This window comes from Zootoca vivipara, chromosome 11 (genome assembly GCF_963506605.1).
Source record: "Zootoca vivipara chromosome 11, rZooViv1.1, whole genome shotgun sequence".
Classification (NCBI taxonomy): Eukaryota; Metazoa; Chordata; class Lepidosauria; order Squamata; family Lacertidae; genus Zootoca; species Zootoca vivipara.
This window is the reverse complement of record NC_083286.1, coordinates 37,926,602-37,946,266: the sequence shown is the minus strand read 5'-3', so window position 1 is coordinate 37,946,266 and position 19,665 is coordinate 37,926,602. Positions and strand designations below refer to the sequence as shown.

The following is a 19,665-nucleotide window of genomic DNA, read 5'->3' as shown; positions in this document are numbered from 1 at the left end:
TCAGATTGGTATTTCTCTTGGTCCACTGGGTGCGATACCAGCAGCAGCGTTGGATCATAATATTACAGCCATTGGAGACATACCGCAGCCGCCCATTATGGGCAATGTGGATCCTTCCAAGATTGATGAAATTAGGAGGACTGTATATGTTGGAAACTTGAATTCCCAGGTAAATGTCTTTGCTACAGTAGATACATTAATGCAGGTGTGAGGAACCTTTGGCCATCCAGGTGTTGCTGAATTACAGCTTTTTGGCTAATGATGGGAAGTGTAGTTCAGCAACACTAGAAGGGCCAAAGGTTCCCCACACCTGTATTAATGGAAAGTGTAGCTTCATATTCCATGGCTTGATAGCTCTTATTTTGAGCAAACTAAAAGAGCATCTGCTGCATCAGCCTTTCCCTGATGCTGTGTACAGAGGTTAGTTACAGACACTATACAGCCTGCAAGAGCTTAAAAATGATTACTTTTCCTCCCAACTTGTATAGTATGGTGCTGTGAACAACACAGAGGTCACAAGGCCCCACTGAGATGATCTATACAGTACCAGAAGTTGCCAGTATGATTCCCTCCTGATGTAGTTGGACTACAACTCCCATCACACCTGCTATTGGCTATGCTGAATGAGGCTAATGGGAGTTGTAGTTCAAGAAATATTTCAAGGGCACCATGTTGACTCTTCCTGATTTATAATCTGCATTAGATGGACAGACCATGCAGTATGGGGAGTGGTCATTCAGGAGTTTACAGTAGTTGGGACTTGGATATCCTTTTTGCCTGGGTCAAAGGATATGGGGCAGGCTTATAAGTGAATGCATGTCATGTTACTTGACTGAGCCCTCTTTCTTTCTTTTTAAAGACTACTACAGCAGATCAGCTTCTTGAGTTTTTTAAGCAAGTTGGAGAAGTCAAGTTTGTGCGGATGGCAGGCGATGAGACTCAACCAACACGTTTTGCTTTTGTCGAGTTTGCTGACCAAAATTCTGTTCCTCGAGCCCTTGCATTTAATGGAGTTGTGTTTGGAGATAGGCCGCTGAAGTAAGAAACTGTACAAATATTATCAAAATAAATTGGGAGGTATATTGTGTGTAATTGCAACCCTGTCCTATAGAATTCTGCCACAGTTTTAGGAAACTACTGAATAATATATATAAAAATTATTTTTTTAGCACAGAATAGCATTTCCATAGCAATATTTGCATGCATTTTATATTTAACTCTGTGCAAGGGCCCTCTGTCTTTACTTAAAACCTAAATCGTGTTCATGTTGGCAAACAGATCTGCTGAACCTGTGTGAAAGGTTTGCCATGCAGAAGCTGCCGTTTCAATGGTACTTTAATCCCTTTACCAAGTACCTGATAAAGCCTGTTAATCTGTTTGCAGTTAGTACTTTGGTAGAAAAAGTGCAATCTTATTCTTTTTAGCTGTTGCTTGTGTGCAAGCAGAGGCATGTGCCACAACAGTTCAAGTGGTATCCTCTGTGAGCTCTACCCTGTTTGCAATTTAATACCCCCAGGCTCCATACTGGTTCCTGTCCTGAAATAAAGACCACGGGCAACTCCAGCTCTAGAGATCAGAGGCAAGTTTTGCAAAATCAAGTAAAAATTGAGCCAGCAAGCCAATGCTTTTTATTTATAAAATTTATACAACGCTTGATTGTAAAAAAACAAACAAAACAAAACCTCAAAGCAGTTTACAAAAGAGAAAATAGCAAAATCAAGAAAAAATTACAACTCTACTTTAAAACTTTAAAACATACAGAAGCTAAAATACTAAAACAGATTGAAATCATTTATTGAAACAACTATGCAGAATAAAAGTGGTCTGGCATTCAGCATTTCAAGCAGAAATCTTAAGTTTAAGTTGAAGCATTTGGCAGAAAACTGCCAAAATTAGAGCAAAACATGTGCAAAAATGTAATTACCTGTTGTAGTCCCCTTTCGGCTCTTTTCCGTGTTTTGAAATGGGTGCACTTTGCAAAATCAAATGCATATATCCTTTGCATGGAGTCATGCACAATATTGTATTTAATAACATTTGCTATTTCTAAAGTGACTTGAGTATAATACAGCACCTGGAGTTTAAACTAAAAAGAACAAAGCTTGCACATAGACTTCAAAAAGCAACGAGCCTTAATGAAAAAAGGGAGATGACAGGAAAAAGGAAAGAGAAAGTCTCTTTTCCCAGGTGTTTAACAGAGAACATAAATAAAGGTCGATTTTCCACCATCCCTTACCTGCAAAGACTAGGTATAATCCAAGCTAGTTGCGGACTGAAGAATATGAGGCTTAAGTGCTGGTCCCCAGTTCTGTGGCTGACTGCACTATAAAATGAATATTTGGGTGTGAAGTGCATATCTTTTCTGTGTGTCTTGTTCAACTACGTGTGCATATGTGCAATGACATATAAACTGAATTGAGTTTGCTTGTTTAATTTAGAATAAATCACTCCAATAATGCAATAGTGAAGCCTCCTGAAATGACACCACAAGCTGCTGCTAAGGAGTTAGAAGAAGTGATGAAGCGTGTACGGGAAGCCCAGTCTTTTATATCTGCTGCTATTGAGCCAGGTAGGATATTATTACTTTCTTGCAATACGAATATCACCACTGCTAGGATGAAAGTATCTCTGCTGCAATGAATCCTGGTGTATACTTAGAATAGGTTTTTATTATTTATTTACTTTTAGATATAGGGGAAGGCCAGCTTGAGCAACAACCAGTGGACAACATTATTTTGTGACCCATCTGTTTGATGGTGTCTGAGTGGTTTTACACTTTACACCATGAAGATAGAACTGTTCACGCACTGGGTAGCACTGCTTTCTATTGTCAAAGTGCTGAATGGGGTCTTTTTTATTAACCGTAACATAAATGTATTGGTTTTTTTTCCCTTGTTGGCCCCTCCTTTCATTAACTCCCTGTCTCCTCCACCTTCTCCACTGCCAGGTGTTCATCTCTAATCTTCCTAGTTCAGCAAACTCATTTGCAATCCTAGCTTATAGAGAGCACTCCCCAATGTTCTATGATAGCAGTTTCAGAAGAGGTCTCACTGGCAAGAGCTGACTGTTACATGATTTTCTAATGAATGTTGTAATATTTAGCTTGCCAATTATTATTACTATGAATTGTAACATTTTAACCTATTAAAGAAGAACAAATAGCGCTGACTGACATGCAGTTCCATTACCTATCTTACAAGTATCTGGCACTTGCATATCGGATGCGTTGGGTTCTTTGTTTTTAAAAAGGTGTATGCTATTCTTGTTTTCAAAAATTCAACTTCCAAATCCAGAAATATCTTTTACTGCTTAAGGGGAAGATTCAGTTAGTATTGTTTCCTGACCTGGCTGGCTAGAGTTCATCTGATTGAGCTGACCTGAAAATCACTGGAATTAAATCTATCCAGTGGAATAACTTTGACTAATGTTTGTCATCCGTTTTCCCAATCTATTGCTTCATTTAGTGATTGGTTATAAAACATATATTATTGAAACTGTTCTGTAGGGGGACTAGGTTTTCAAGCATCAACTCCTTAATTGTAATAGTGCTTTGACAATAAAATACAGTGCTATTATGTGTATTTCTGCATAGTTTTTCAAACTGCTTTATTGGAATTTGTGTTTCTCTCTGAAGTGAGTTTTGCCAAACATGTTTTAAACTTGTGCATTGTGGCGGCAACATAAATCCCATTCCTTATTTAGCTAGCTGTTTATAATTATCTGGTTTATGTGTACTGCTGCAGGATGGCTGCACTCAACGAATATATGCAATGACTTTCTTGGATGTTTCTGAAGGATTTTTGCAAAGAAGGAAGATGTGCAGAGAGTAGGCCCCTTGCAATATATGTGGTACATTCCACTTGTGCCAGATTGTTAGCTGGGATCTGTAAATATTCTGAGCTTACACTGCAAAGTCGTTTTTTCTCTCAGAGTCTGGAAAGAGCAGTGAAAGGAAAGGTGGTCGGTCGCGCTCCCATTCACGTTCAGTATCCAGATCTAGTTCAAAATCTCGAAGGAACAGATCACATTCAAAACGCAGGTAAAATTCTATGTATAAATCCTCTGAAAGCAACAATTGACCTGTCCCTTCTCTGTTTCTTAAGGAAATTCAATTTAAGCCGTTAATACAGTTTGTGGATGGTTGAAATGAAGAACTGTTTTGAAATTGAATTCCTTATTTTTCATGGCAAGATGGCAGCTGTAGTAAAACAGTTTCAGAATTGGTTACAAAATAAATCATGCTGAATCCAGAGGACAAAATCTATCTCTTCTTCCAAGAATCCCTGTGCTTCCTCCAAGAACTGCTTTTGGGTTCCCTTTTCTCCTCTGGGGAGGAAAATGAAGGCGTTCTCTCTTACAAGATGGGCTCTTGAAAAGATGCCTCACTGCTGCTTCCTCCGAAAACCCAGTTGGGAAGAGGGAGAATCCACACACACTACCACCACCTGTTCAGTTTGCGGAGGCGATAACTTTCTGCAAAATCCCAACTTGCAGGAATAAAAGCATCTTTCCTTCATGGAGAATGGGGTAGAAAAAAGATAAATGGTTTTGCTTCTGCATATTGGGTTTTTGCAGAAAGTGGCAGCTATGCCCTTTACAAAAAATCAGTGGGAAGCTAAGAGAACACCTTTTCCCCATCCTTAACATGTCACATCGCTCAAAATATGGTGCTGCTGTCTGTGCTTCTGACGTTTGAGGGAGAAAATCTCAATGTCTTGAGTTTATTAGGTAACTAATAGCCTCACAGTATAGCACTATTTTTTCTAGTTGTTGTTAGGGTTTTCAAGAGAAGGCGCAAACAAAATAGTGTGAGTTCAACACAATGGATCTTTTCATAATAAAGTCAAAATAAAATAAAAAATAAGTGACTGAAATGGATACAATTATAAAAACACATCTTACATTATACAATGAAGATAATAATAATAATAATAATAATAATAATAATAATAATAATAATAATTTTTATTTATACCCCGCCCTTCCCAGTCAAGACCGGGCTCAGGGCGGCTAACAACAAATAATATCAACACAAATATAAAAGAAACAATTCAGTTAAAACAACAGAATAATACAGTGTTAAAATTCAATTTTAAAATTAAAAATCTACGAATAAGATAAAACCATTATAAATAAAACCTTAGGGGAGGGTAACCGTGGGGTCAGACTGCGTCAGTCCGAAGGCCAAACGAAACAGCTCTAGAAAAAATATGCCACCCAATAAAACTATATTTTGGAGGGATTTGCCACTCCTGTGACTGCAATTTCATATATTTAATATATAATCCCACAATAGGGGTGAAATCACCCTTAGCTGCTTAGATATCTCAGTTTCTCTGAGATAGCAATGAACATACTTTTCTTGAATTAATGAGTACTGTATAGTGTGAAGCTTGTTTCCATTACTAATCAAGCAACTACCAGTAACTATACATTTAACTGCTTACATATAAGATCCATGTTACCTTTATAAAAATTATACAGAATACAGTGGTGCCTCGCAAGATGAATTTAATTCGTTCCGCGAGTCGCTTCGTATAGTGAAAAATTCGTTTTGCGAAGCGGCTCCCATAGGAACGCATTGAAGTGTGGTGTCCCATAGGGTGCCTCGCAAGATGGAAAAAAAATATTTCGTCTTGCGAGGCACCCTATGGGACAAAAAAATGCGTCTTGCGAAGCGTGCCATAGGAAACTTCGTCTTGCGAGTCTCCATTGAAATCGCAAAACTTTTGTTTTGCGAGTTTTTCGTCTTGTGAGGCATTCGTCTAGCGAGGTACCACTGTACATAATTCAGGTCCAGGATCACATTTTCATCTATTAAGTGTCCTGATTTTTAAAATCACTTGTTTCAAAAATTCATGGACTTTGGCGCAACTCTGTCACATGTGCCAATCAGCTCCCAGTGGTCCACAACCCTGATCTTGTAATGTCAGCCAAACATACCAGGGTAAAATATCATTGATGGATGATTTTCAAATAAAATTCCTTTATGCTGGAGGAGAGAGATCTAAAAGCCTGCAGAGGCTACATCTTTATCCAAGGAGGTGCATGAAGTTGTCCCTTAACATACTGTGGCAATGCTTCTGAAGTTCAAGGATGGAAATCTTGGCAACGTTTTAGTTTTTAGGTAGCTGAGGTAGCCCCCAAATCAAATGGTCTGTTTCCGCTTTAATTTTTGCCCCAAAGTATACAGCAATTAAGTATCTCAGATTCAGATAGTGTTTAATACTAATTCTAATGTCGATAGTGAATTATATTTACATTTTGTTACACCAGTCGTTGTTTATCTAAATATCCAACATTGTTTTGTTCTTGTTGCCTCTTCGGTTTACAGGTCCTTTCTTTTAAGCAAAAACACCCACTACCACCTCAATTCTAAATCTGTTGTGATGGCAGTCATACTCTTCAGTGGAAGTTTAATACACTTTACAGAGGAGTGCCATGAGGCTAATAAGCAATGGAAGTATTCGATTTAAAATGGGCCTTCTGTGTAGAGTGTGCAGTCCCATTCATTAGTTTCCCATTTGCAGTACTGGACCTGATAACTTGGTGTTTTTTACATGTGTTTTATCTCTCTGTCAATACAATAACAAATATTAAAATCACACAATGCAAGGAAACCAGAATAAGTATTTGATCAGCATGCTGAGCAGTATATTGGATGAGATAGGTAACAGTTTGAAATATCTCGGTGGAACAGCTTTGTTACTTCTGTTGGGTAGCCTTTACAGTCTAGCCAGCAACCAGGGTGGTTTGAAGCCGAGCAGGTCTGGGCAGTGCCTGAATAGCTGACCACCTGGAAACGACATCTATGCTGCTTCCATGATAGAAGAAAGGCAGGATACAAATGTAAGCAAATATTCCTGCATATAAGACTACTTTTTAACCCAGGAAAATCTTTTCAAAAGTCGGGGGTCGTCTGTTTAGGGAAGCTTTTAATGTTTGATGGATTTCTGTATTTTAGAATTTCTGTTTTTTTGGAAGCCGCCCAGAGTGGCTGGGGGAACCCGGCCAGATGGGCGGGGTATAAATAATAAATTATTATTATTATTATTATTATTATTATTATTATTATACGCTGGGTCGTATTTCTTATATGGCAAGTACATCCCAAACTCTATATTTTAACTGGAAAAGTTGATCGTCTTATACGCCCAGTCATCTTATACACCGGAATATACGTAAATGAAATTCAAGTTTTGTTTGTGGAAACTTACAACAGAACGTTAGCTCTACTTCAAATCTTTAGCATGCACACACGCTCCTATTGCGTCAGATGAGTATTGCAATAAATAATTGCACTGAGTAGGAACCCGAGCAAGTTCAGTGAAATTGTTTTGCAGATACATTCGTAAACGTTTTCCTGTACGAAATCATTTTGGGTGAGCCACAAATGTAGTTTTATACCCATTTAGTTCTTTTCAGCCTGCTGGACCTCACTTGGATCACAAACAGCAGCTTCGCAGTGCATTGTATTGCTTGGTGATGATGACACACATTAAAATATTCAGGGAGCTTACAAAAAATAAATACTAATGATGAAGCAGGTGTATCTCTGGGATACTCCTTTGGTATATGGACCATTTGAATGAGCCTCAATACTGAAATGCAGTGTTTCTGTCTCCCATATCCCACCCTGCCGTCCCCTCCCCCCAAAAATATCAAGGCCATGTTATAGTAAATGTCTACACACAATCCAAAGAAGGGGGTGTCATTTAATAGAAACTGCAAAGCTTTGTATGCATGGAAGCAAATTTCATGAGATTCTTCTCCCTCTGAAAAAAGTGGGGAAAGGAGGCCTCATTATGGAATACTTACACCACATCTTAGTTCTGTAAGTAATGCTAATTTGAGGTGGCACTTTGCTGTCCATTACCGTGTTTCTCATATTATAAGACATGTCTTATATTTATTTTTTCCTCAAAAAAACACACTATGGCTTATTTTCAAGGGATGTCTTATTTTTTCCTCCTCCTCCTGCCGCAGCCGGCATTGCTACTGCGCCTATCACTATGTCTTATTTTCGGGGTATGGCTTATATTCCTTGAATGCTTAAAAATCCTGCTATGGCTTATTTTATGGGTATGTCTTAAAATATGAGAAACAGGGTATTTTATCAGTTTGATTGCCTTTCTCAAACAATTTTGTTTTGGTTACCTTTTGCTAGGAAGCCAATTTTGATTTACATTCTCTATTTTATGCCTATTATTATGTTTGACAAATTGTAAAATATTTTGTACAGTGGAGTGCAAATTACAATTTGTATGGTTTATAATAGGGATTGGTGAAACAATGTAGTCCATAGCATTTATCATTTGCTGTTGCATGCCATAGGAGTAGATCTCGTGACAGATCCCGCTCCAGCCAAAAGGACAGATGCGATAGATCCCGCTCCAGCCAGAAGGACAGACGGGACAGATCCCTCTCCAGCCAGAAGGACAGACGGGACAGATCCCGCTCCAGCCAGAAGGACAGGCGCAGATCCAAAACTCCACCCAAAAAGCGCTCAAAATCTAAAGAAAGGCTGAGATCAAGAAGCCGGTCGCCTTCTCGGTAAGATTCCTATGATTAATTCCTTTTATATTCCTTGTGAGGTATTGAGCGACTTCCTGAACATTAGATGTAGGGTTACATTCTCACCATGAAATAGTGGTTTTTGTACCATCCCAACATTTTCACTCCTTCAGTATAACAAATAGCTCTAATTTTATCTCCTTTTTATTATTTACTTATTACTTATTTAAAAGCATTTCTAAACTACTTAATGTGTAAAATATAAAAACAATATCCTTTAAAACAAAAATACAGCTCCCAAATCAATAAAACGGTATTATATAATTATAATTATTTTTATTAAGGTTTTTTTTTGGGGGGTGCAAGGTACATACATCATCTCTATTTTCAGATCATGAAGTCCTTTCTACAGATCAGTCATTTAATATGAGACTTTGTTGGTGGGAAGAAAAGAGGTGGGGGTAGGAGGGAAGGCGGGATAGTAAACTTTAATTCTTCTACATAGTATAGGTGTGAGGTTTTTGTGGCAGCAGTTGACTTTTAGTACTTTGTTGTAATGAATGCTGCACAATTTAAATTAATTTTTTCATTTTGCAGGGAGAAGAGGAAGGAAAGCAAAGAGAGGATCAGAGAGAGGGAAAAGATTAGTAAAGAAAGAGACAGAGAGAAGGAAAAAGAGAAGGACCGAGACAAGGATAAAGACAGGGGCAGGGAGAAGGAAAGGGGCAGGGAGAGGGAGAGGGACAAAGAGAAGACCAGGGATAGAACCAAAGATCGTGCAAAAGATAAGGACAAGGACCGGGAGAAGGACAAAGACTGGGAGAAGGAGAAAGACCAGGAGAAGGAAAAAGAAAGAGACAAAGAGAAAGTGTCAGACATAGAAAAAGACAAGACAGAGGATCTGGACAAAGTCCGAGGGAGGGAAAAAGAGACGGAGACTGAGAAGGAGGAAGACAAGGAGAAGGATAGCAAAGAACAGCTAAAAGAAAAAGAGGAGGACAAGGAGAAAGACCAAGAGATAGAAAAAGCAGAGGAGAAAAGCAGTGAAAAGGAAAAAGAGAAGGAAGCAGAAAAGCCAAAAGATAAGGACAAGGAAGGAGAGAAGGCAAAAGACCGAGATAAGGAGCGGGAAAGAGAGAGAGAAAAAGAGAGAGATGAAAAAAGGAAGAAAGAAAAGAGATCCAGGACACCCCCCAGAAGCTACAGCTCCTCAAGAAGATCACGAAGTTCCAGCAGGTTCAGTTTTTTTCTTATAATTTTGTCAGGCTTTGTAGATTTATTGCTTCTGTTTGTGGGGAATTTTTTTTTTGAAAACGTATTCAAATCAGTGTAGAATAAATCGTGTCTTTAGTGTTGCATAGGGATAAATCCAGTAGGCTCATGTTGTAGGAGGCGGGGTGCGGGATCTGCACATAAAGCCAAAATCATATACAGTGAGAACAACCTCTGCATGTTCCCACATGACCACCCCTACTTTTCCGAAGCCAGTAAGCTAAGTAGCCCTTGCCCCCTTGGGAGGCTCTTGTGCGGGGTCTAGAGACACTCACGAGATCTCTGCCTTGCATGCATTTAATTTGTGTGATTGTGCACTGAGTGACTGCTAAGCACTAAGGCTGCTTAGGGGAAATCCAGAGGTTTCCAGAAGCGCAAAAAATCTTTAGGGAAAATCCCCCTAAGGTGGGGTGAACTGAGTGTGCCCAGTGAACGCTGACAGTTGGGTCGGGGAGGGGAGCAGAAAGGAGGTGGAAGGGGAAACAGTGGAGGATTGTGGGGGAAGGTGTGGCTGGCTTATTAGAAACAGTGAACAGGAGCTCTCCACACTGGAACATGTTACCGTTCCCACTTGTGAATTGTAATTTCCAACATTAATCTTTAATCAATAAATCCTATAGAGATAGACGGAAGAGGAAGAGCCGAAGTCCCTCAAAGTCTCCAAGATCATCTAAAATTACAAAAAGGAAATCCTCTCGATCTCCATCTCCAAGGAGGTAAGTGTATAGCTCTATCACGTAAGGTCCTACAGTATACACTGCAGGCTCTCCCCAGTGCACATCTCACTCTGTTAGTGGTCATTTTACTAGAATGACGAGAAATTGGGGTTGACACACACACACATCCTGGAAATACTTCTTTTTTTTGCAATAATTTTTATTAAATTTTCCATTTCTATGTTCATTACATTATATTCATTATATCTATCATGGCTTTAAATTCTTAAATTTCCAGTCAAATAGAAAGAAAAGAAAAGGAGAAAAGAAAAGACAGGGAGGGAGAAACATAAAGCTAGAAACAAAAACCAAAAATATTATTAAGTCCAATTTCTATTCAACTTTGTATGTTGGACTTCCATTCTTCTTTCTTCTGTCTTCATTCTGTCATCTTTCCCTTTTTCGCTAATATTTTCACAGTTCGTTTTAATTTTCTTCTCTCTTTCACAAATTATAAACATAACATTGAATATACATACAGTATATAACTGACTTTTAATCACTCATGTATTTACTATACCAAATTAATGAATTGTGTCCTATGTTATGTTTTAATATTCATACCCTGTTATCTTATTGTAATAAAGTATTTTATAACATCTAGTTATGAGATTGAATTCAATTTGCTAGTATTAATACGTTCAACACATCTTACTGATATATTTTTACATATTTCTTTTCATAGTGTTTCTTCGCCCTACTGTCAAGTTTTTGCTGTTGATTTTGTTTTTTCCTTGTATCCAATTTTTACTATCACCATTCATCCACTAATAAAATTTGCTACAATTTCCAAACCTAAACAAAAATAAACAAACAAACAACAAAACTAAACTAACCATTTCAATAGAAGGGACCCCGTTAGAGTCTCCCATCGTTGGTATTTATTGTCCATATAATCTATTAAAATTTCTTCTAATTTTCAAGGAGTTTCCACTTTCTTCTCAATCTTGGCATGAGTACCTGCTAAGCTTAATTTTCCACCCTCTTATCATTATATATATCTATACATATATATATATTTCCTATATTTCGTGCTCAGTTTCTTATTTAGCTCTATCAGCTTCCTCTACCACTCCTTGTATTTTCCCCAACTCTTTATGGCTTCTTCCAAATTCCTTCATCTCCTGCTCTGTTTTAATCTTAAATTTTTCATCCTTGTAATAAAATAGAACACCTTCAGGGTACTCCCATCGAAATCTTATTTTGTTTTCAGTCATTTTTTTTGTCAACTCTTTGTAAACATTTCTTTTAAATAAAAACCGGTCTGGAATATCTCTGTACACCACAATTGGTTTCCCATCTATATACCACTTCTCCTCCCTACTTTTCTTCATAATTGTATTTCTGACTTCTATTGAACTCAATGTTACTAAACAGACCCCTGGACATTGTTTTGATCTTGTTATGGGTGAGTTAACCTTTATTCTGAATGCATTGGTTATCATATAATCAACTTCCTCTTCTTTCAAATCTAGCAACCTAGCAGTTTCTCTAATTAATTTACCCCTTAGGTTTCCCCCCTCCATTTCTGGGACACCGCAAAATTTTAAGTTCTTTGACCTTTCATTCATTTGAAGAAGCGCCAGGTTGTCCAACATATTCTCCTGTGTTTTTATTATTTCTGTTATTTGTCCTTTCATTTTTTCCCTTTCTAACCTATTTCCTCTGACCTCTATGTGTATCCTTTTTGTCTGCTCTTCAGCTGTCTGGATTTTATTTTCCAGTGTTTTTATTTGTCCTGATATTTCAGTTATTACCTCAGCTAATTGTTTGCCTATTTTCATCTCACTCTCCCTCAATTCTGTCCTTATTTGCTTAATCTCTTCCAGAATTTTAATTAGAACCCCATCCCCATCCCCTTCTATTTCTGATCTTGAAGGTCTTCTCTCTTCAGGGGTTTATATTTTTACTCCTTTGCGAGGCATTTTAAGGTCTCCTTGTATTTCTTTACTATTGTGCTATACCTTCTTCCCCCACTAGAGGTCCTACCCCCTGGCAGTCTTCCTTTATTCACCTTTAAACACAATCCAAAAGCAGTATCAATAAGTTAATCACAAGGAACCGCTTATCAGTCCAGCCCCCTTAAGCCATGTTATACTTTCCCACCGTTTGTCCTTTACAGATCTTTAAAATAATAATAATAATAATAATAATAATAATAATAATAATAATAATAATATATGATTCCTTGGCACTTAAATCTTCTTCTGTTCTTAAAAAAACTGGCTGTCCTCTTCTGATTTGCTTTGCTTCAAAGCTTGCGTATCCTGAAGGCACTTTAGTTATGCTAATCCCACTAAGTCAATAAAGTCAATAAAGTTTAGCTAATTTCGAGGGGGTATAAGTTCAAAAGCCCGTTTTATACTAGATTTTCCTAAGTTACCGTCCTCCAACAGGGGCGTTTTCCATTCATAGCTCTATAACGTGGAGTCTATCTTCACTTCTCTCTCCTCCTCTCCAGCCGGGAAACAAGTCTGGTGATTCTAAGCTCCGTAGTGGATACAAAGTTCCAATCTTAGTTGGGCACTCGAAACATTAGTTGAGTCTTTCTTTGTTAGATACGTTGTATACGTTTTACAGCTTGCTTTCCTCTCTCTTTCTCTTTCGGAAATCTTGCTGCCTTTAAGCTTACTCAGCCACTTGCTTAAACGCTGACTCTCTCATAGCTTGGCGTTCCTGCGCCATATTTCCGACAGCGCCTAGAAGAATCCCTTTCCTTCATACCTTTTTCCAAGGTTCCAGAACTCCCTTTACTGTTCTTGAAATTATAATTATGGTTGTTTCTTCTTTATCTTGGGGTCCCGGAACCAAACTTTAAATTCAGGGTGTTTGCCCGCTTCTCATTAGGAGTTCGAGGCAGCACTCTGCAGGGTAGAATGGACTCCAGCGTTCACATCTCGATCCTGCTCCCTCCGGACTTCTAGTGAGCCCGGTTTCCGAGCTGGAGAGTCGCCCTCGAACGCAGCCGAGTCCCCTGGTCCCCAAGGATTTTATCCTTGGGTTTCGAGGTCCGCGGAGCCCTGGCGAGACCTCTTTTTACCCTTGCAAAGCTCAGGATCGCTCAGCAGAAACGATCCCGCACTCCATCTTGATCTGTGAGCAAACAGGAAGTCACATCCTGGAAATACTTCTATTGAAGTGTGCTGCATAAAATTTTAAACTCAAATTATAAGGAAAAGAGGGGATGTGAATTTTAAGATTGGCATATGTATGAGCTGGAATACGGATACACTTTTGATTTCTTTGTTGGTGTAAAATTACTTTCAGTAGAGCTGAGTATGTGGAAAAACTGCTTTATACTTCTGAGAAAGCATTGAGCCGTTTACAAAATAGCAGTTCATTCCTGCTGGATAATTATTTTACATTTTTATAGCACTTGCATGTTCAAAATCTTCTTAGATGTTGTTCTGGGAAACCCAGCCAGATGGGCAGGGTAAAAATATATTACTACTACTACTACTAAGATTGCAATAAGATTATCCCAGTATTGCAGCTGGGGGAATGAGGCTGAGAAAACTAGTTAGTTGCCTGAAGCCACCTGCTGCATCTTTAGCCAGAAGCAGTATTTGAAGTGGACTGTGGGAGCAGTGAACTGCAGAATTATTGGCCCCATCCAGCATAAAGCTGGAGAAAGGAGACAGAAACGCCAGAAAAAACTTTCTTGACAGTAAGAGCTGTTCGACAGTGGAACGGTCTCCCTTGGGAGGTTGTGGACTCCCCTTCCTTGGAAGTTTTAAAGCAGAGGTTGGATGGTCATCTGTCATGGATTCTTTAGCTGAGATTCCTGCATTGCAGGGGGTTGGACTAGATCAGGCATAGGCAAACTCGGCCCTCCAGATGTTTTGGGACTACAATTCCCATCATCCCTGACCACTGGTCCTGTTAACTAGGGATGATGGGAGTTGTAGTCCCAAAACATCTGGAGGGCTGAGTTTGCCTATGCCTGAACTAGATGACCCTTGGGGTCCCTTCTAACTGCAGTTCTATGATTCTAAGCTTGTTTTGGCTCTCTGCTGAAATCGGCAAGTACAAAACAACAACAAGTAACCACATTTTGCACGAAAGATGAGCTAGGGATCATTTCTCCCTCTCTATTCTGCCAGTGTTGGGAAGAAGGTTCTGGGTTGTCTCACTTAGCTAATTTCTTGCCATGGTAGAATGTCAGACCATGTTATTGGCTGCTCCCCTCTGCCCCTTCATGTGGCATGTTCAGCATTTGTGTGAAAGTGTCCCTATGTGCATACAGCAGATGCATGCAGGGGATTGTGAACAGACCATATATGACCTTTTTAATTGCAACTACTTAATTCTTATTTTCAAAACAGAAATAAGAAAGAGAAAAAGACCGATAAGGAGAGAGACCTGAGTGATGATAGAAGAGAGAGGGAGCGGTCTACCTCCAAGAAAAAGAGTAGCAAAGACAAGGATGTTAAAGAGAAATCTGATAAAACCACAACTTTGAAGGTAAGCCACTGTGAATGAGTGAGCAAGCAAGAAATAGGTGTGGAAAAGAATGCTTGTCATTGACTGTTTGCATACCTCATGCAGTTTCCTCTCAGGTGGTGTTTGGTGTACCCCTTAAATCATTGGTTGCTTCTAAAGTGCCTAGCACCTCCAAGAACATATTGCTCACTGCAGGCTGGGTGGGTGTGGGGAATCTGAAGAAAATGTAAATTTCACTGCAGTTGATGAATAGGACTAAGTAGGCTGCTTAGTATGGCAATGTACATGCCATATAGCAATATGAAGCTGGAAGGTACAAAGTGGTTGCATTCTCAGCTCTTGAGAAACAACATGCCAACGCTGGCTCTTAGCAGAGACCCTTCTTCAAGGTATCTTTAAAATATTACAGATGAGGGCAACAGAACATGACCACCACTCTGAGATTATCTGTAGTGTTCTAATGAATTGGGGGAATCCTGCAGAATGATTTCTTTTCTTTTCTTTTGATAAAGCACCTTTGTTGTGTAGAATACATGGCTGGGTGGTAATGGTGGTTGTTGTTATAGCAGTTCATCTTGTTTCAAAATCCAAGATGATAAGGAGAACATTCACGGTGTAATTTCATGTTAGAGGCAACAAAATCATTTATACTGGCCCGCACTGTTACTCTAATAATAATAATAATAATAATAATAATAATAATAATAATAATAATAATATATCATTATTTATAGCCCGCCCATCTGGCTGGGTTTCCCCAGCCACTCTGGGTGCTTCCAACAGAATATTAAAATACAATAGTCTATTAAACATTTAAAGCTTCCCTAAACTCTCAGAGCTGTTTGCTTCCTGTCCTCTTAGAACTGGAATCAGTTCACAAGATTCGCAAAGTATAGCAGGTGGGGACTACCTAAGCAGGAGAATCCCGTCTCTTTCTGCTTCAATACAGAAATGAGCTATGCCTTCACCACTTCAAAAGTATCAGGAGTGTTCTTGGTAGCAAAGCACGTCCTCACTATGTTATCCAGTGAGCACTTGCATGTGTGAAAGAGCCACTGTGGATCGAAAACCACAAATAAAACTTTGTATTACTTCACATTAGCTTGAACACAAATACTTTTTAATAGTGTCAAGTTAACACTGAATTGCAAGGCCTCAAGAATTGCACGTACTAGGCTTGGCGTATTCTCTGTTGTAACCCCCTTCCTCTAGAACTCTTATGGAACAAGATCTCTTAGTGCTGGTGTTTAGGAATATGAGTAGCTGATCTAGTTTGCTTCCATCCTTTATTTGAACTTGAGGTTCTGGCATGGGTTTTCTGACTGAAATGCAAAGACCTAATTTGGGACATGCCTAGTGGAACCTGATTTTTGCTTTGGTATGTGCTTGTTGCCATGGTGTTGGTGGTAGGGTAACTCCACATCACAGGGTTTCATGGCAAGTGATGTTAAAGAAGCAGGTATGAGTATAGCTAGGTATTTTCTGGGAGTTTAGCAAAAGAAATGCACAGGTTACTTCACCTAGTTCCTAGTCATGAGTTGGAGAAAAGAAAAACCCCTGAGAAACTATCCTAGTTTTGGTGGATCAGGAAGATACAGCCTCCTGGTCCTTCTGATAGTTCAGGATATTAAAGGGCCCATCATTTTTAGAAACACAGACTTGCAGAGCTGGCCTAGACCTCAACACTCCTGTCTCTAATATTAGACGTTGGTCCTAGGACTCTCTAGTGCTTGTTCTTCTCCTCCTCTTTCTGACAGAAAACCCAACCTCTATTTCAGTGATTGAGGGTCACATCCTATAGGTCCTCTTGTCCTAATAAGCTGTCCTTTAGTTTCTCCCCCGTTGTATTATTTATCCTCCAGGATTTGCTTTGACCATCGCTCTGTCAGCAATGCCTGATGCCGTATCACAAACTGCCTTTAAAAAGTTTTGAAACTAGAGGAGCACCATGGGGGGGTGGGGTGGGGAAGAGGCTTCATTGAGCCTGCAGAAGTAGTTATGCAATTTTTAATACACATCCGGTAATATTTGAATCGGGAAGACAGATTTGGCTGCTCATATCTATTCTCAAAAAACAAGTGGGCATCTTTAAAAATACAGTCGTACCTTGGGTTACGAACCGCTCGGGTTGCGAACAGTTTGGGTTACGAACTCCGCAAACCCGGAAGTGTTTTCGTCGCGTGCGCGTTCCGCGCATGCGCAGAAGCGGCGCATGCGCAAAAATGGCGCTCTGTTTGTGACCTTTTCGGGTTACGAACTGCGACCCGGAACGGATCGTGTTCGTAACCCGAGGTACTACTGTAAATTACTATAACTAAAGTGATATATACTAATCTGAAATGTATCAGAATGTTAGTGATGTAACATACATTTCTTAAGGTCTTTTTATTCTACAATTTTTTGCTTTTTAAAACTTTGCGCAGGATAAAGATCTGAGTAAAGAGAACCAAAATTCTGAAATTGACAAAGTAGAAAAGGAAGACACACCTGTTGCAGAAGACGTCAAACTACAACAAAATGGGAACTGCCAACCAAATGAAGAAACCCTCTCAGTTAAAACAGAAGATGTGTAGAGGACTGAATGGACCTCTGACCCAACTGTGGAAAGAGACAAAGCTTCTCCTCCTCTCCCCCACAACCCACCAAAAGAAGATAAAAATTACCAAGCAATCAACCGGACATGTTGTATTGTGCTAGCAGCACTCCGGGTTCTTCGGGTGGTTTGGTCAACTTGAAGATGAGCAAGAAGCAGCACTGACCAGTACGATCTGCTGCAACAAGAGCCAACAGCATTGGATCTGATCATCTGTAGAAATCCATGCATTTCAGTGATGATAAGACTGGTTGACAGCTGTTACAAATAAGTGGAAAGCTGTAATCTGTACTACCCACAAAAGTTGCTGGGGATGCTTTCAAAGTTGTTAAAATATTGGTAGTTTGAATTTTTTGTTTTGCTTTGTGGGTTTTTAAACTAAACTCAATGTGATATGTTTTGATAATGTGCTTGAAAATGGTGCAGAGATACACATGCTTCCCTTGTTGTTGTACATGACAGTGATGACAAGTTTTATCCTAACAGTTTTACAGTTACTGTGTTTATGCCCACAAAGGCAAGTGAAGATTCTTTAATTTGTTGCTTGTGACTTTCTTTTTATATTTTTAAGTAATTTCCTTATAAGACTAAAAGCTTTCTCTTACTAGTAGTTGATCAATGCATGCTAATGTTCAGATTCTAGAAAGAACGGCCATGTTTATACTAGATTTCCATTCTTCCAACTATAAGCACATCTCTGTAGTAATCTCCAAACAACAGGCTTCGTTTTGAGCTATATTGTAGTGTGTCCAGTCACCTGCAAATAGGACAGAGACCCATGACAAGATTGTTTCGTTTTTGAGTTGGGATGTGGGAGCACAAGCTAATGCTTTAGTGCCTTCTTTGAAACACAGAATAGTGATTCCTAGGAATTACATGTTATTTAATCCCCTCTTTGTCTAATCCTTCATCTTCTAGATGGTTCTATCACAATAGTAGGTAAGCATCTGAGAAGTCAGCCTTGTGAGTACACTTGGTGGTTATTTGATAACAGATTGAAGATATGTTTAAATGGGGGAAAAGGTCATAGCTGAAATCAAGATTCAAGGATCATCATAGTGGATGTGGCCCTGTCTGCAATCCAGTTATCCTATAAATTAACTATAGTGTATGCCAAACTGAACAGTTCTAAATAAACATATATCACGGGTTGTGGACTGGGCATCAAAATCAAAAGTGCCCTTTAAAAGTGCCCTTTTAAAATAGTTATCTTCTGGACATTTTAAAGTGTTTCTTCATTTCTAACACCAGTTGTGAAGCATGACAGGGACAGCTTGCAAGTTCTCCCTGGAGAAGACATAATCACTCAGATTCCTGTTTACTTGTTGGAAAATAGCCTGTAAGAGAACAGCATCTGACAAATGCAACTCCTCTCTGAATTCATTTCAGCATTGTAAGACTGACAACAAAAGGTTGTACCCTAAGATAAGATTACACTAAAATCAAGAACTGCTTTGAATACAACACAATCAAATTGCCTTACCTCACCAGAAAGCGATGGAAAAGCCAAGTAAAAACTAGTTTTCATTTTGTGTTCTCTAAATTGCACTTAATGCAAATGTAAACCTTTTATGGTAAATGGAAAAATTAAAACATGCTGTAAGGAAATGAAGCCCATTGATTGTGACTGCTTTAATAGCCCTTTGTTTTTTGCTATAGTCAAAAGTTTTTTTTCCTCTCCTTTTGGCCTCTGTGTACATTAAAACTATAGTGAATGCTTTACCATGTAAAGTATGGACAGTTTTTTTTTTGATGTTTAAGCCACATGAAGTTGGCTGGCAAACAGCTTATTCTGATAATAAAGGAATGACAAATCTCATATGCGTCTTGAAAGACTGAAAGATTGTGTCTTGGAACAACAGCTGTCATATTTATGATGTGTAAGTAGCATAGAGTAAAGATTGTATACTTGTTATCTTTGGTACTATCACTAATAAAATTAAGTATTTTAGAGGGAAGTTATTTTTTGCTCACTTTTTAAAGGAATGCCTGGAAACGGATTGTTTACTAATAGAGCTAGTATTTTGACATGTGTGCTTTGCATTTGCAGTGATAGCAAAGATGTAAAAATCTGGAGTATTGAGGAAGTGTGTGTGTGTTAAAAATGGTAAAATATCAACATAAAGT

General features: G+C 38.8%; 1 protein-coding gene across 6 annotated transcripts in view; it reads left to right on the top strand.

Moving 5' to 3' along the window:
- The window catches only part of SREK1 (splicing regulatory glutamic acid and lysine rich protein 1), a 31,181-nt gene extending 11,921 nt beyond the window's left edge, over positions 1-19,260 (top strand). For 4 of the 6 annotated variants that reach the window (XM_035099714.2, XM_035099713.2, XM_035099717.2 and 1 more), the window contains 10 exons: positions 5-169; positions 860-1,038; positions 1,517-1,579; positions 2,439-2,569; positions 3,931-4,039; positions 8,335-8,553; positions 9,112-9,750; positions 10,407-10,502; positions 14,828-14,966; positions 17,369-19,260. In XM_035099714.2, the coding sequence (XP_034955605.1) occupies positions 5-169; positions 860-1,038; positions 1,517-1,579; positions 2,439-2,569; positions 3,931-4,039; positions 8,335-8,553; positions 9,112-9,750; positions 10,407-10,502; positions 14,828-14,966; positions 17,369-17,518 (1,890 nt within the window). In that variant the 3' untranslated portion in view covers positions 17,519-19,260. The remainder of the gene's footprint in view (positions 1-4; positions 170-859; positions 1,039-1,516; positions 1,580-2,438; positions 2,570-3,930; positions 4,040-8,334; positions 8,554-9,111; positions 9,751-10,406; positions 10,503-14,827; positions 14,967-17,368) is intronic. The other 2 variants (XM_035099716.2, XM_035099715.2) reach the window with 2 other exon arrangements.
- Positions 19,261-19,665: the final 405 nt, after the last annotated feature.